At 32.3% G+C, this 15,719-nt stretch overlaps 3 protein-coding genes and 1 pseudogene across 7 annotated transcripts in view; 2 read left to right on the top strand and 2 right to left on the bottom strand.

Moving 5' to 3' along the window:
* Positions 1-1,972: 1,972 nt before the first annotated feature.
* On the bottom strand, positions 1,973-7,654 carry LOC146526786 (OCIA domain-containing protein 1-like). The gene is made up of 6 exons (XM_085206416.1): positions 7,467-7,654; positions 7,256-7,382; positions 6,342-6,516; positions 5,485-5,630; positions 4,498-4,609; positions 1,973-4,141 (listed from the first exon to the last, which is right to left on the bottom strand). The coding sequence occupies exons 1-6, from the start codon at positions 7,521-7,523 to the stop codon at positions 4,051-4,053; spliced, it is 708 nt and encodes a 235-aa protein (XP_085062542.1). The 5' UTR covers positions 7,524-7,654; the 3' UTR covers positions 1,973-4,050.
* Positions 7,655-7,855: 201 nt separating this feature from the next.
* LOC146526785 (OCIA domain-containing protein 1 pseudogene) lies at positions 7,856-8,910 on the bottom strand (annotated as a pseudogene).
* Positions 8,911-9,152: 242 nt separating this feature from the next.
* Positions 9,153-11,113, top strand: LOC146526784 (uncharacterized). Its single transcript, XM_085206266.1, has 3 exons — positions 9,153-9,646; positions 9,721-10,299; positions 10,457-11,113. The coding sequence occupies exons 1-3, from the start codon at positions 9,451-9,453 to the stop codon at positions 11,002-11,004; spliced, it is 1,323 nt and encodes a 440-aa protein (XP_085062392.1). The 5' UTR covers positions 9,153-9,450; the 3' UTR covers positions 11,005-11,113.
* Positions 11,114-13,545: 2,432 nt separating this feature from the next.
* The window catches only part of Pdp1 (PAR bZIP family member Pdp1), a 147,384-nt gene continuing 145,210 nt past the window's right edge, over positions 13,546-15,719 (top strand). For 4 of the 5 annotated variants that reach the window (XM_085205805.1, XM_085205799.1, XM_085205798.1 and 1 more), the window contains exon 1: positions 13,546-13,746. In XM_085205805.1, coding sequence (XP_085061931.1) covers positions 13,647-13,746 — 100 coding nt within the window. In that variant the 5' untranslated portion in view covers positions 13,546-13,646. The remainder of the gene's footprint in view (positions 13,747-15,719) is intronic. The other variant, XM_085205806.1, reaches the window with a different exon arrangement.

Raw genomic sequence — 15,719 nt, 5'->3', positions numbered from 1 at the left:
CTACTATAAACAAATATATAATAATCAATAAGAATTTTGAATAAAATATATTTAAAAAATGTACCAGAATAAGTAAATATACAATTTATCTCTGATAAGTGACCCCACTCTTACCTATATTCGATTAAATAACTTATGATTAAATAATATTTATTTTTGAACTGGCAATTGTCTCTTTAAATCATACAATCTAGCATGGAGTGCCGCAATTGCAATATTGATTTCTTCTTCGAGAACGTTCTCGAATGTCCCAGATAGACCTAAACACTAGATATTGGTACTATATGACTAAATCACGCGATATATATTCTGGAACGATACTCCGCGCATGGTTCCCTCAAGTTTCGGTTATTTACGATTTATTTATATAATAAATTTTATAAATATATAAATTTCATAGATATAATAAATTTTGTTTTCAACTTGTAATATATTTAGGGAATTTATGCTATAAAAAATATGACATTTTAATGATTTTATTGTGGTTGCAATTAAACTAACTTAAAAAAAAAATAGTTTCGATTTAGCTTCCAAAGAATTATTTATTTAATCTATTTAAGAATCTTTGGAAGTGTGATGTCAATACATTATATTAACAACAGATTTTTCATTAATTAAGATAAATATCGATGAAATATACAACCAGTACAGCCAAATAAAGGGGGAGGGCACATGTTTGTTTTTTAAAAAATACAAGCGATCAATCGAGCAAAGCTTCTAGGACAAGTTTTTTCCCGGCTGCTCTACGAATTGGACGCTTTATTCACAACATACAACTGCTGAGAAAAAAATTAACTAAAGTGAACACTTTTGAGTAAATAAAATATCTACCGTTGCAATGCCTGAAAAACCACCAACAACGAGTAAGCAGCAAGATTTCATCACTAATCCGTACTTCCTCTCGTTCAAAAAATATATATACTTCTCCCCATCTTGTGCCGAATTTTCGTGTGGAATTGCGTGTTGAGTTGCGGAACTCTACACTGCCTTATCAAATGATTTAGATAAAAAATTAAAAAGTTGCTGCTAAACGTTCTTTTTTCATTATTTGCGTCTTATTGTAAGCGCGACGGTCTTTGTTTTGATTCCCTTTCGGAGAATGACTTTTTTCATTTACTCGCTGTCATTTACGGGTTACAGCGTGAAGCTAAAAAAAAATACATTGCATAGTGTAAATCACTAATGCTAGGGCTACCAACGTTTCATTGAAAATGTATTAATTCGCGAGAACTAAATGCGTGTTTTCTTTAACATAATACGGTTCTGGGGAGAGAAGGCGTCTTATTTCCTTTTTTTTGGAAAAGCGTTGCGAGGCATTACGTTCCGGGCAATCAAAACCTTGAAAATTTTGTGGTGGGTAGAGAACGGAGTTTCTTAACACTGCTTCATGCGTGATACGGCGACATGTTAGATCACAAGGTTTTTGGTTACCGACTTAATAGACAATTACTTAATAATAAAATTATAACCAATATATTTTCATGCTGTCTTATGAGTGAAGAATAAAAATATTACATTCCCTCAAGTGGGAATCGAACCTACATTCATCACGTTGACAATTAGAATCTATGCCACTGCGCCATGATAGCCTCTAAATATTATGAAATAATTTTGCAGATCTTAATTAAAACCGTTTAAATGATGGCCAAATCGCAAATGCATATAATAAACGATATGTGAAATAAAACAATAATTTAAAAAAATCTTTTTCAAAACAAACTTTCTAGATGATTTTTTTATGGTGTATTTTATTTCACAAATCAATTCCTTTCACTTGTTACCTATATTAGGTGGGTAGGTTTTTGACAAAAAATTGTGATCCATATTAATTAATATGTAATTTCATTGTCATCAGAACTGAAGTCTCAATCCGGATTTCAGCTCAATCGCACATTTCGCATATACTAACACACACACACACACACACTAACATGGCAAATTATAAAAAGGCATATAAATAAAATAACTGAAAATCCCTTATATATTTTATTTATTCTGTCTTTACACGATTCTAATCTAAAAATAACAAAGTGTGCACTGTCGAGGAACAAATTAATACAAATTCTATTAAAAGAAAAAAATGTGTATGTTTATACCGAACACCAAATATATAACAAAAACTATAAAACAGAAAACTACATCATTACATCTATTGTACTGAGTTTATTTTGATTATTGTTAATGTTATATAGGTACACATAAAGGCACATTTGATATTAAAATAAACTTTCGCTATAGCAATTACCTCATTTTATAATGACAAGAATGACAATATTACCAGTTATTTAATAAACTACTACGTTTTGAGAAAAGAGTAATAATAATAATTTATTGAAACTCTTTTATATCAACGATAAAACTTCGCAAAGCATTTTTTGTTTAAAGTTTGCTTAATTTTTTATATGTACATATTTATATGTTCTACAAGAATCGGAAATGTCACAATGAACCTGAACAACTCTGGGTTCAGATAAAGAGGAAGACCGAAGATGAGATGGACAGACATCATTAAGAGAGACATGAACTCCTGCAACGTTTCACGAGGAAAGCACACCTCACCATCAGATGAGACTAATAATGCACTGGGGGGAAAGACATGACATCTACACTTTATAATTATGAAATAATTCGCACATTTTTTGTAACAAATCCTGACTGACACATCTTGTCAGTACTGATAGACTTTTAAATGTACAGCCAAGTAATGTTTCATAATAATAAATAATATTAGACCAATAGACCTGATATAGTACTAGTCGACCGAGTGGCGTGCAGCGCAGTGAATTATCCCACATGATGACAATCTCGTGAAGGCCGAAAAAGAAAAAACAATCTAAATATTTGGACCTAGCCCATGAGATTACCGCCATGTGGGATGTCAGTGCGACTATCATTGTGCCGATAGTGGTTTCGGTTAACGGTCTTAATAGCGAAAAGTCTCGACCTACATCTTAAGAGGCTATCGCTAAGCTGTTGGATCAAGAACCGGATACAGACGGCAGTTTTATTTGAGACGGCACGTATTGTGCGGCGGTTCCGTACAATACGCGCGGAGGAGTTTATTTTTTTATAATAATTTATATTTAAATAATATTCTTTAATTGTATCAATCATTATGAAATATTATTCTTTAATTGTACTATCATTATTGTTCTATTAAATTAGATTGTTTCATTATTATATTACATTTCATGTTGTATCAAATATGATATAACATCATATTTGATAAAATGATAGAATTTTGCGTAATATTAATTTTCCATTTCTTTATTTTATTAACAATAACAACATTTTGGTCGTCGACATAGGATTTTTTTAATATTTTATTAATTAGTATTTATTATTTTATTTTATATAAGCAAAGTATTAAAAAAAACACAAAATAACAAAATATGAAATAAAACAGCTTGATTTCTTTATGAGTAAAAATCCTTTTACAGCATGTTTAATAATAAAAAGGGGATTGGAGTGCTATGCGTGAAAAAACGTGAACTTGTTTTTTTAATTATGCATTTTAAAATTTCAGACTCAGAGAAAGTTAATTTTAAAAGTAATTTAAGTTTTAATGTAATTTATTTTTATTATAAAATATGCATATGTTCAATACATTTACGTATTTTTTTAAGAATATCGTATTTTGTTATTTTGCTGACAATTTTATTATTTAATGATTATTTATTTATTTATTATTTCATCGCGAAAATCAAAGAACTTATTAATTTTATTATTTATTATATGAACGCAATATAATAAATCCAGAGTAAAAATCTTGTATGTAACAATTACATTAACTTTATTAATAAATATTTATATTATAAAATGTATTATTTGCACAGTACTTAATACCAAATACAAGGTTATTTTAATTTAAAGCCTCTATATCTACTCTTTATATGAAAGAAAACTTAAATTATTTTTTCTTTTCTAATAAAATATTATTTTTCAAAACAAAAAGTCTATATAATATTAATTGTGCCAAGCTAATTATTTTTTTACCCGTTTAATAGAATTTGCATGTAAAAGTGTCCATTTTTTTGGTAAATAAATAGTTTATTCCATCACATCACCATATTTGTTTGTCGGTTGCTGTTGCTGCTGTGGTTTTGGTCTACTTATAGGTGGTACCGAGTTCGATTCCACTCTAGAAAAAAATATTTAGATAATTAATAATAGGAATATAAGTATTTGAGATTACATTAATTTGAATCTTTTCGCTCGTCATCTCCATTAGAGATTTTGTGTGTTCAGTAGCAGAATTCAACATAGCCCGTTCTTATACCAAAGCAAGAAAATTAATAATTTTAAAGATATTGCAAATAAATAGGCCTATTTATAAGATATAAATTTGGTGAATGAAACATTTCCTAATATGTAGCATTTCTAAGGCCATGGTATCACAGTGGAACAGTGTCTGGCACAATGATTATGGGTCTGACTCTCACTCAGGGCAATGATTGTTTATTTTTTTTTCATTTTCATATAAATATAAATAAATACCTATAGGGATCTTGTCTGCCATCAGTGTATTCACCACGATTCTTGCGTCTCAATTCTTCATATGAGAGACTAGGTCTAGATGGTATAATGTCCGGGTTGGTTGGTACGGGGCCTGAAATTTAAAAAAATGTTTTATTTTTAATACATTTGTTTTGTTATTTATGATAAAAAAACTACTACTAACTATAGTGTTAAGATACTCTGTCTAATTTTCGGGACATTGGGTCATTGGGTGATGGCGGAGCACGACGCCGCGTTGTCTTGTTAACAATTAATTTTGCCAAGTAGGAATGGATTCCCCAACTGTCGCGTTTATAGTCAGACGCTGAGTCGCTGTGCCCGACAGCCTCAGAGAATAATATCAAAATGTTCTTTTAAAAAAAAAAAAATAATCATCAATTATCATCATTCACTACAAGTGTTGTTAATATTATCTATATATATAAAAGGACTTGTCCTCACTGACTGAGGTAAGACGCACGCACAGCCGTAACCGCTGATGGTAGAAACGTTAAATTTGGACCAAAGTTTACTTTCGTAATCTGGACATCCACTAAGAAGGGATTTTGAAAAATTTTAGCCCTAAAGGGGTGAAATAGGGGTTCAAAGTTTGTATGGAAAAAAAATTAAATCGGCACCGATTTTTATAAAATTTGAAATTCAGACTCTTAAAAGTATTTAATTGAACACGTGTTTCATGGTTTTCTAGAATTCTTTCAATAAGGGTGCAAATAATGGGTTGAAAGTTTGTATGGAAAAATTCTTAAATCGCCACCGATTTTTATAAAATTTGAAATTTAGACTTAAAAATATTTCATTGAACACATGTTTCATGGTTTATTAGAATTCACCCCTAAATACGTAAGCGAAGCGCGTCCGCTAGTCTCATTATAAAACCATTCTAAATGATAAAATAAAAACAAAATCATCAAAATCAAAATCAAAAACTTCCTTAAAACTCCAAAAAAACCAAAATCAAAATCTTACCAGTGTCAGTGCCAGGCCTGAACGAGTCGTCGTTAAACAAAGGCCTATCCGTGTCCAGGTCTAAGGAGTTGCCCGGGCCCGCGTCTGAGTAGACGTCCTCTGACGTCACACCATACATTGTTGGTGTACGACTTGTTGGCAAGTGACTGCAATGAGATAAAAATGATATATTAATATTAGTTAATTTATATTTTAATGCCACTAGAGGCGCGGAGGCACAAAGTGTGACTATGAACGCGACTGGTCGTGGGTTCGATTCCAAGTCGCAAAAATTACATATTTATTTAAATTTATACTTTCATTTTATACTGCATTTACCAGCAGGATAGGTAGTAGTATTAAAACACTCTTTTCCCCACTTGCTGAACTTTTTTAGAGGCATTGCAAGTTGGGTGGCAGGCTTTTGGCTTGTTGCCAGAGTTAAGAAATGAAAATATTAATAAATAATAAATCATTCCCTTCCCTGGGGAGCCCACAACCGTTGCATTACAGTTACACCCTTGAGCCCCTGTGCCACGAGGGCCACATCGGTAATGTAATAATATCAAACTAATATGAAGGTAATGAAATAATGAGGCTATCGCTTAGCTGCAGTTTTACTTGAAACGGCACGTATTGTGAGGAGGTTTATCTCTCTGGAGCTCTAGCCTTGAACCCTTGTTCCGACTTCGAAAGTGTTTTTTATATTTATATTTGTGTTTTTTTTTTATTATAACTTATATTTAGAGATATATAATAGAAGTATATCATGGATATCAAAATTACTTTTACCTTTTAAAGTCATATCAAAAGTACCAAAATTTGCATAAATTTGCTTCATTATTAAAAAAAAAATTATGTTACATAAACAATCTTACCCGGACCTCCCCTCCTTCTTTTCCCTCAGCAGCTGCCCTATATAACTATTAGGTAAAGCCATCAGTTTTTCCGCACATGCTTGTTGATATGACAGTTTTCCTATGAAATAGCCCACTATGACAGCCAACGTCACTTTAGGTATGGCACCAAATCTAGGATTAGGTTTTAGGTGACCTGGAATGATGAAAAAAAAATAAGATAAAAGTAGAGAATAGAGAACCGTTGCATTTGAGCCATTTGGCCAAGAGCCATTGTGCCAAGATAGCTTCCTCAACACTATTTCTCACTGATACTTTGCTATATGTGGGAGATACCAATTAACAAATTATTAAGAATTTTATGTAAATTATTGTTGTATAGTACTATAACAATGGTATTATGAGGTTAATGTGCATCTAAGAGTTTTATGACATCAACTTTTTAAAAAAATCTAATATTTCAATATTTCAGAATAATCATTTTGAATGTTTTCTTTTTTAAAACTTGCATGGCTTAAATTGTAAATTAGATGCATAAAACAAGTATTACAAGTTATAACAACTATATTTGTATGCAATATTCCTTTACTTACCAGTAAGCCAAAAGCTTACCAAAAAAATGTTAAAAATTAACCCATGTGGCAAAGTATTTTTTTTATATATTCTATCTGTTCTTCAGAAGATTTTTACAGTAACCAAACATTGCATAACACTAAAGTATCACAAGGAATTAAATCCCAAAACATATTTTACTTTTTAAAGTATCTAACTATAATGAGATTGAAAAGTAGATAGACAAATATGACACATATATTTAATTAGTAAATAAAAACAAAAAAACCATAATCATAAAAAATAGACAGTTGGTGAGGCACATTAAGTAACCATAAAGTGCATTTATTCTAATATAACAATAAATATAATTATAAACAGACCTTTTTGAACGCCGAAAAAGGCGCTAAGACCAAACGCAGTTCCGAGAGGCAACGAACGTTGTACGAAACTTTCTGCATTACATTCCTGAAGTACTCGTAGCTCATCTTGTGAAAATTTGTACTGCGTCTGGATAAAAAATACTTAGAAACTCCGTTTTTTCAGGCTAGACCTAATCTAAATAGTACTAAAAACGCCGTAACATAACCTTACCGGCGGCTGAGGACCAACTGCCGCTTCGCCGTGTCCATATATATTTGCATCACCCATTATGTATTTAAACTTATTTTATATTTAAAATGTCTTATAAGAGTTTAAAATTATAGCTAAGTATGCAACGATTAAGTGATATCTTAATAATCTTATCTGACAGTTGTCATTTGGGTTTTTGAATTTGACAGCTCGAGTCCACTTTCTCATAGGCACAGATATCTCTCAGTTAAGCCTATATTATATTGACATACTGTGTAAGTTATTCTTTTTTGTTGTTGAAGTTCTTAATTAATATTTGGTAATAATAAAAAATCAAAAGAGGTATTAGCCAAGTTAGATATAAAATAAAAATTAATATTTTCAGTAAATAGTTTATTAATCAAACAAAATCATCGGCCTTTAGGATTTTTTGGTGGATTATTTTCTATATGATATTTCCTCATAACGCCGCCGAGGTGACTGTTATTAGGAAGGCGACGAAGCTTACGTTCACAATCTGGTATATAGGATAAGCGTCCATACAAGTGCCCGACCAAAGTCGCCATAATTACTTTAGGGAACACACCAAAATGGGGACTCCGTTTCAAAAAGCCTAAAAAAAGACATTCACAGAAGTAAGAACTTGGGAGGGGACGTCTTTCAAAAAATCAATTTTAAATAATATATATAGGTATATTTTTTTTATTAATAAAACTTCTTACTTCTATGAAGCTTTTACGGCGTCCCTACCAAGTGCATTTTTAAAATATTGTCTAATTTTATTGAAGTTTTTTTTATTGGACAAAATATTAAAGCTTCTATTTTATTGTACTTAAAAAAAGTAAACATACCTTTTTGTTGACGTCGTCGTAGCAGTCAATGGGGTGAAAAACTTATCTCGCAATAATATTCGTGAAAAATGTAAAAAATCCAAATATAAGTATAAATTCTTAAACTACTTACCTTTTAACTGGAATGCTCTCGAAGAATACAAACATAATTACTAATTATTACATATGCATGATATTTTTTCCTAAATTATTACTCTAAAATTATGTTACTCTAAAATCATAAATATATATAAATAATTTAAAAATTCTCACCTTTTTTTACTCCTAGATACGTAAGTGTCCCGAATAGAGTACTGAAAGGTAAACAACGTTGATAAAAACTTTCCTTGTCACATTGTTCTAAAGCTTTAATTTCTTCGGGAGTAAACTCATAGTAGCGCTGAAATATTTAAATATTTATACATTTTTTTCATATAATTAATATATGTAAAGATAAGCCGTTTGGTATAATATTCGTTACTGATAGAGATTTTCAAATTACTAAATAAAAAATTTAATTAATTTAATTTAATTAATTTTACCAAAGGATGGGTTATATTTTTAATAGGGGGACATTCCCATACGGGTTCCTTGCCATCATCGCACTCTTTTCCTTTTGTTTTATCTCCAACCATTATCTTTGTCAATCCATTGTAAATATAAGGGAATTTTTATGTAAAATACAACTATTAATAATTTATCTATAACATTTTCCTAAATTTACAAAAAAAAGATGTCAGAAAATCTAGTTTTCTATTAAGAATTGGACATTGACAGTTGATTTATTGTATTCAACCAGACACCATTCAAAGTCATTGTTTTAATTATGGATATTTTTTAAATATATTATCTTTATTAAATAGAATAGTGGGAGGTTATTTAATAAAAAAAAAATATTTTTAATTATTAAATTCTCAATTATCTTTATTTTTTATTAAAATTGATTTAGGCTACGATATTAAAATAAATGACAAAAAAGATTTTCCGTTTTGATTGCTGGCACATAATAGTTTAAAAATAACAATAACTAAACAGGTAGCACCTGCTCTTATTAGTCATTAATCATTTTTATGTCAAATTCGTAGTCACAGCTTTGAATTATGTTGTTAATTCCGCTATTTTTAAATAATCGTAAGATTTTAACGGTTAAATAATACATTTTAAGCAGAAATAATATGAGCTGGGTGATAGGGATTGTATGTTTTATGTCTGTTGGGGCTGCACGGTATGGAGATTACTCGGGAGTCAAAATGCCACAATACAATATAGAATACGATAATTCAGAAGTAATGCCAATAACAGATGATTACAAAGATCATTCACCGGATACTGCGCCGTCGTTGGATTATAGATATGAAGATGATATACAAGGTCAATAGAAATGTTACGTTATTTAAAAATAATACTAAATATCATAAGGATAATAGTTTTTTTTTAATTCTCAGATAGAATAGATACACCTCATACTGAAGGAGAATCTTGGCGTAAGCGAAGCAGTAGAAAGAAAGCACCAAAACAAAGTGACATCAGAGTTGATTTAAATCCGAACGATAATTTAATGCCCAAATTCAGATCCAACCGTCGCTTTCAAAAACATCGACCAAAAACTAAACAACGTATAGCAGGCGAAAATAAAAGGTTTAGCAATTACGAACGACAATATGATGATATAGATATAAATAATGATTTCCCAAAGAAACAAAAAGATGAAATTGAAATTGAATCAGATTTAGATTTCAAGTATACGACCCAAAAAATAATTAGGAGAAAGGCCCGAGATAGAACTCTAAGTCAAGAACGGATAGAGAGTATTGAATCTAATGATGATTTAGAAAGAAAACTTGAAGAACGTCGTATTGATGGACCACGGAGTGGGAGTGGAGGGAGAATACGAGCAGGAGCTCCCCTACCGGAGGAGAGGAAATTCAATTTAAAAAATTATGCTCAAGATGATGAATATTTTGATATGAAAAGAGTCAATAATCTTAAACATAAACTCCCAGAACTATTGCGTCGGACCACAGGTAAATGTGAATCTTTATTATTATTTATCTACTTTAAGATCAGTAATAGGAAATTTATTATCATTTTCGCTTTTCGGGAAATTAAGTTTTTTATTTTTTTTGTGATACTGTTTAAAATAACATTTGAAAAAATCTAACAGTGGGTTTATGTGTTCAGTGGAAAATATTTCAACGGAGTCTTCGAGTGAGATTCTACCCGAAGAAATAGTTACAAGCTACCGTCGTGCCAATATAGCACTTAAATCTGAAGATAAAAATATTCATGGTTCTGCTGCCATTATAATTGACAAAGAAAAAAATAAAAGTGCAAACGCATCCAATATGTCATTAGCAGAGAAATCTAGGCTATCCATTCTGAAGTCCCAAAAGAAGGATAGCGTGAGAAACACAACTACTAAACCACCAGTGCTGATGCAGGTGACACAAAAAATGCAAACAGTGGTGGTGGTTGAACCCAATGATAATGTGCAATTGCGTGCAAGAGAAGTTTTCGAAGATTCACCAGATAGAGTTGTTAAGGCCAAGAAACTTATGAGACACAAGCTTGTGTCTGGAGCGCGCAGCATCCAAGAACTTACAGATAACTGGGATGAGATGATTTGTGATTATATTGATGTATCTTTACTTGATAATAGTGGGGTGCGTTCCGATCTACATATAGTATTTAAATATGTTTTGTTATATTGTAATTTATTGTTGTTTTAAAAACTGTTATAAACTTATTGTGTGTTAATTATAACTATTTATTATGGAAGTTGGTTTTACTTTTTGTTTATCTACGAATTTTCAATTTGGAGCCGTTTTCCCACTCTGGTAGAATAAACGCAGCTTTCACTTCCGCAACTCAACGCTCAATGTCTCGTAACCTTAATTTTCATGAAGGTGTCCACATATGGTATTGCATTTTAGAGCTATGTGGTCAAGGGCAGACTGACTAAGGAGCTTTTTGAGGTAAAGTCCGCACAAAAAATGGGCAATTATCAAATAAAATGTGGTCAATTAGTTATATTACGTTTCAAGCTGTGACTGGTTTAATATCTACTTATTAATACATACTCGTACTGTAACGCCTTTACGGAGCAGATAAGCACGTATTAAATATTTCACTGCCATCCAAAATGAAAGAAGAGTGGAGCGTTCATTTTATGCTCGGAAAGATGAGATTGCTCAATGTGACCCATATTTAGCAATTCCATTTTTCTATAACGAGGAATCCTGCTCATGAGCTCCTCGTAAGTGTGAATTCAGGGAGTACCTCACAAGGTGATTAGAGCTCGGGGCACTAGTGGGTTCAGAGATTGGCCGGCTGATGCCTCACAGTAAACTAAGTTATTTGAAAATGTTAGAGGAGGCCTTTGCCAACAGGCACACTGAGTTGAGAGACATACTAGGCTGGATGTAATGTAGCTTAGCTTCAAGCTTTATCCTTAGCGGGGTAGTCAGAGAGAACAGAGCGCCAAACGCTACGGTCTCTACATACCTCTTTCGCGTCGTCCACTGTCATCAACCTCTTCATACATGCCCTCCTTCATTCCCCCGAAAGGGAATCGAATCCACAATCGTCACGGCGACAGTCGACAACCTGAATTAGGCTATTTAATATGATTTATATAAATGACGTGTTTATTAAAATTAATATAATTTCAGAAACAACAACAACGACTAAAACAAGTGTAGCGGTGCGAGAAATCAAAGCGTATCTCAATCAGCGACGTTCAGTTACGACGAGCTTCCCCGTAACATTCCCTCCAGACGCTGTCGACCCTGGATTTGAAGACGAATGGAACAGGTTCATATCCGACAGCAGTGCACCAAATTTTAAATACTCCATTATTACTGTTATAATGCCTATAATAAATTGCTTAAACTATTATAGAAAGTTTTTATTATTTTTAAAATGAATATTTGGTCCTTCGTTCGTGTATTGTATTTTATTCTTCGTTATCATTTGTCCTATGATAGACTAGTGTGGACTTTAAGATGAAATAGCGCTTAAAGACCGGTTCCCACATTAAGGACTACGTTGAACTCGCAAGAGTAAACTACATACCTACTTGTATTTCCACCGATAAATAACCAGGAGGAAAGCAACAAGAGGGCAGAAAGAGTTAAACTCCGTCAGTTCCAAGGGGCGCAGCGAAGTAATTACAAAATAAATACTAAACTCTATGTTGGTGGAAATCTAAACCTATTTAATTTATCCGTGGTCGTATGTGCCAAATATGAACATGTGAGATCCAGTATTATCATCTGTGCGTTTGACAACGCATAAAATAAAAATAAAAAAATACAATATGTTTCAAAACTACATCTCTATGCACAAATTTTATCAAAAACTAAAAAGTACATATATTACTAGTATTTTTCATGGATTCGATTCTCATGACGTCAATGTTTATTTTTTCTATTGTTTTCATTCACAGTTCACGTTAATAAAATAATACAATCTAACCTTAAACCGCTATTTTTATAAAAATAAATAATTATTATTTTAAGAGACTAAAGAATATTAATGGAATTTTACAAAAAGAAAACAAAAAATGTTTCAAAGTAATAATTAACCATGTTTTTTGTTGTTTGAGAACTATTCATAATATTGTGTGAATCTATCTACCTAATGTAAATTAAAATATTCAAAATATTAATTAAAAATTTCCTGTATCTTGACTGATAAGGTTTTGAAATTGTAAGAATAGATTACGCTCTAAGTTGTTACTATTAAAATTAATAAAAAAAAATCAAAATAGTGAAAAATAAGTGTTTTATTAATATTATTTACCATTAATAGGCCTTGAGGTCGTCGTGGCGAATTCTGGTAAAGTTGGTTGTGGGTGCGATCCCCACTCAGGATTGTATATATTTATTTCATTTATATATCTACGATAGACGAAGCGCATTATTAAACTCTACAAGCAAAGAATCAGCGGGAAGCTGGGGCGGAGTGTCTCAACAGTTAACTTTAGGTTTCCTCTGGCTGTTATGTGCGGGAAAAAGCAGGAAGATGAAAGAATTAAGACATTTTAAAGAATATTTTTGATAGAGCTAAATTTCCAGCAAACTATAAATACATACAAACCTGACATCTCTCATCGTTCACAGTTCACACCAACCAAGCCTCAACGCCATCTGTGCACAAGTCGACAGTACTAGACAGTACTAGACAGTACTAGACAGTGCCTTACAGATGTCGCCACACACGAGAGCGCAATACCGACGAATTGATTACACAAGAGTTGGTTTTTGGAGCATTATTTCGCCGCGCGAGCCGCGGGCCGTAGGTCGTCAGTGCGCGGGGCCGGCGTCACCCCGTCTCCTTATCGAGCACCAAGTGTTAGTAAGTGACTATTATGAGCGACAGGGACCGATCGTCGCCCTCCCTCACGGACACCCCGCTGAAGACGTACATAGGCCGGCACGACGACGACTACCCCCTAATAAACGGAAACGGTAAGTTTACCAAAGTTCCGCTAACATTTAAATTTTGCCGCAGTCACTCTATAGGCTATCGCTATAGCACTACGGCTATGGGTGATGAGTACGGATGTGGGGACGGCCGTGGAAGGGGTTCGCGAAGATCGATCTTACGCCAAGATTTGGGTGATCAGTGTTAATATGCGGAACGAGTCGGCGCCGTGGTGCGACTTCCAGCAATCTTGGATCGATAGTCGACCTTAGATCCCCAAATTTTTTTGGAACCCGACAGCTTTCAGCTGTAAATTGTGGCTGAATCGGTACAATAGACGGAGCGCCGCTGGACGATCGTAAATAATCCTCCGAATAGTTCAGAGTTTCGACTCGACACCGATTTAGATATATTTAGATTGCCTTCCGCTACTTGGATATTTCAATGTGCTACTGACATTCTGAAGAACAACGTAAACATTACAACTGAATATTTTATTTATAACTTTATTGTGACAATTGAATACAACGTGTATTGAACTACTAATATAAACCAAGACCACATTTTTCATAGATACGAGTATACTTGGTCTTATCAGATAGCGCTGACAGGGTTTCAAACTGTAGACTACTTTAGGCGTCCTTTGCGTCAACACTTGCGTTATGTCGTGTACTATTAAATAGATTAGTTCACAGTGACAACGAAAATACAATTCTGAAATATACTTTAGATAAAGAAGTGAGACAAAAATACTTTACTGTTATCGTATTTAGTTAATTTTACTTTAAAATTTAAAAAACATGTGATTCTCGTTACAAATTAAAATATTCAAAAAAATATATTTAATGTGCTGATGGAAAACTTTCTATTGTATCGAATAAAATAACATAATGATAAATTTGAGGCATTATATCGTGGTAAAACTATTTTAAAACCTACGAAATAATAAAAACTACATAACTTAGAACGTATAACAACACTGTGGAATACAAGTGATTATATTTAAAAAATATAAAGAGAAGTTGCTTTAAATTATATGAAACGGCCAAAGTCTTTGACACGCCAAAGAAAAAGTGTCCTCAAGTAACAGCCTTGTGGGACACCTGATATAAACCGAGGTGCCAAAAACTTGAAATATTCTCACGCGGAGTAGTAATTATTATGAGTTAACTAAAGTTATGTATTAAAAGGAAAAAACAATTTATAGTTAGTACGTGACTTTTCCTTAATGAATGTCTTTGGTGAAGTGGTTTACCTTTTGCGATTAATGAGGATGTAGGTTCGATGCTTGGTTTGGGCTAAAAAGTAAGAAATATGGCTCTATACCTTATATTTTATTAATGTGAATAATCTAAATAATATTACATATATTGATATTCTTTCAAATTATATATAGTTGTTTTTCATTTTGGCGCATTTTTTCCCTACTTTCTTAAGGAGTTTTATTTTTTATACAGCCGAGATATAATAAAAAATATATATTAATTCTATTAATAAAGTTCAAAACTCATTCTAAAATAACGTGATGTATATAATATATCTTATTCTACTAACAAATCGTGTCTAAAGAAATTATTAATTGGGAACACCCACTCGCGGCTACAACGCTACTTGCAAAATGGGTTCTCGATCGAACTAGATTTTACGAGGATCCTCTGAGAACGTTTCAAACAGTGTAGTTTTTTGATAGGATTAGTCCAGTTTTTTGCTCCTTTCGTATTTACCAGCATGGACTTATCTGGAGATTTTTTTTCTTGTTTCAGACTTTAGCTTTTAATAGATATAAACATATCTATTAAATATGTGGATGAAGGTTTTTTTCAATTTTTCAGGTCTATTTTGTTAGTGAAATTTCTGTGATGTGGTGGTATGTGGTTCGGCCCTCCCCCTATTGTTAGATACACTTCAATTTACACTTTCAATTCGGTCTACGGAACTGAACGCTGCGCTTTGCCTTACTAAATCGGGAAACAAAAAGGATATTTCTAAAATTAAATTTGAGTTACTTAAAATGACC

The sequence above is a fragment of the Heliconius melpomene genome, chromosome 21 (genome assembly GCF_056956725.1).
Source record: "Heliconius melpomene rosina isolate 202511_hmr_F chromosome 21, ASM5695672v1, whole genome shotgun sequence".
In the NCBI taxonomy this organism is placed as follows: domain Eukaryota; kingdom Metazoa; phylum Arthropoda; class Insecta; order Lepidoptera; family Nymphalidae; genus Heliconius; species Heliconius melpomene.
Note: the sequence above shows the minus strand (reverse complement) of the source record. Positions and strands in the feature narration are given on the sequence as shown.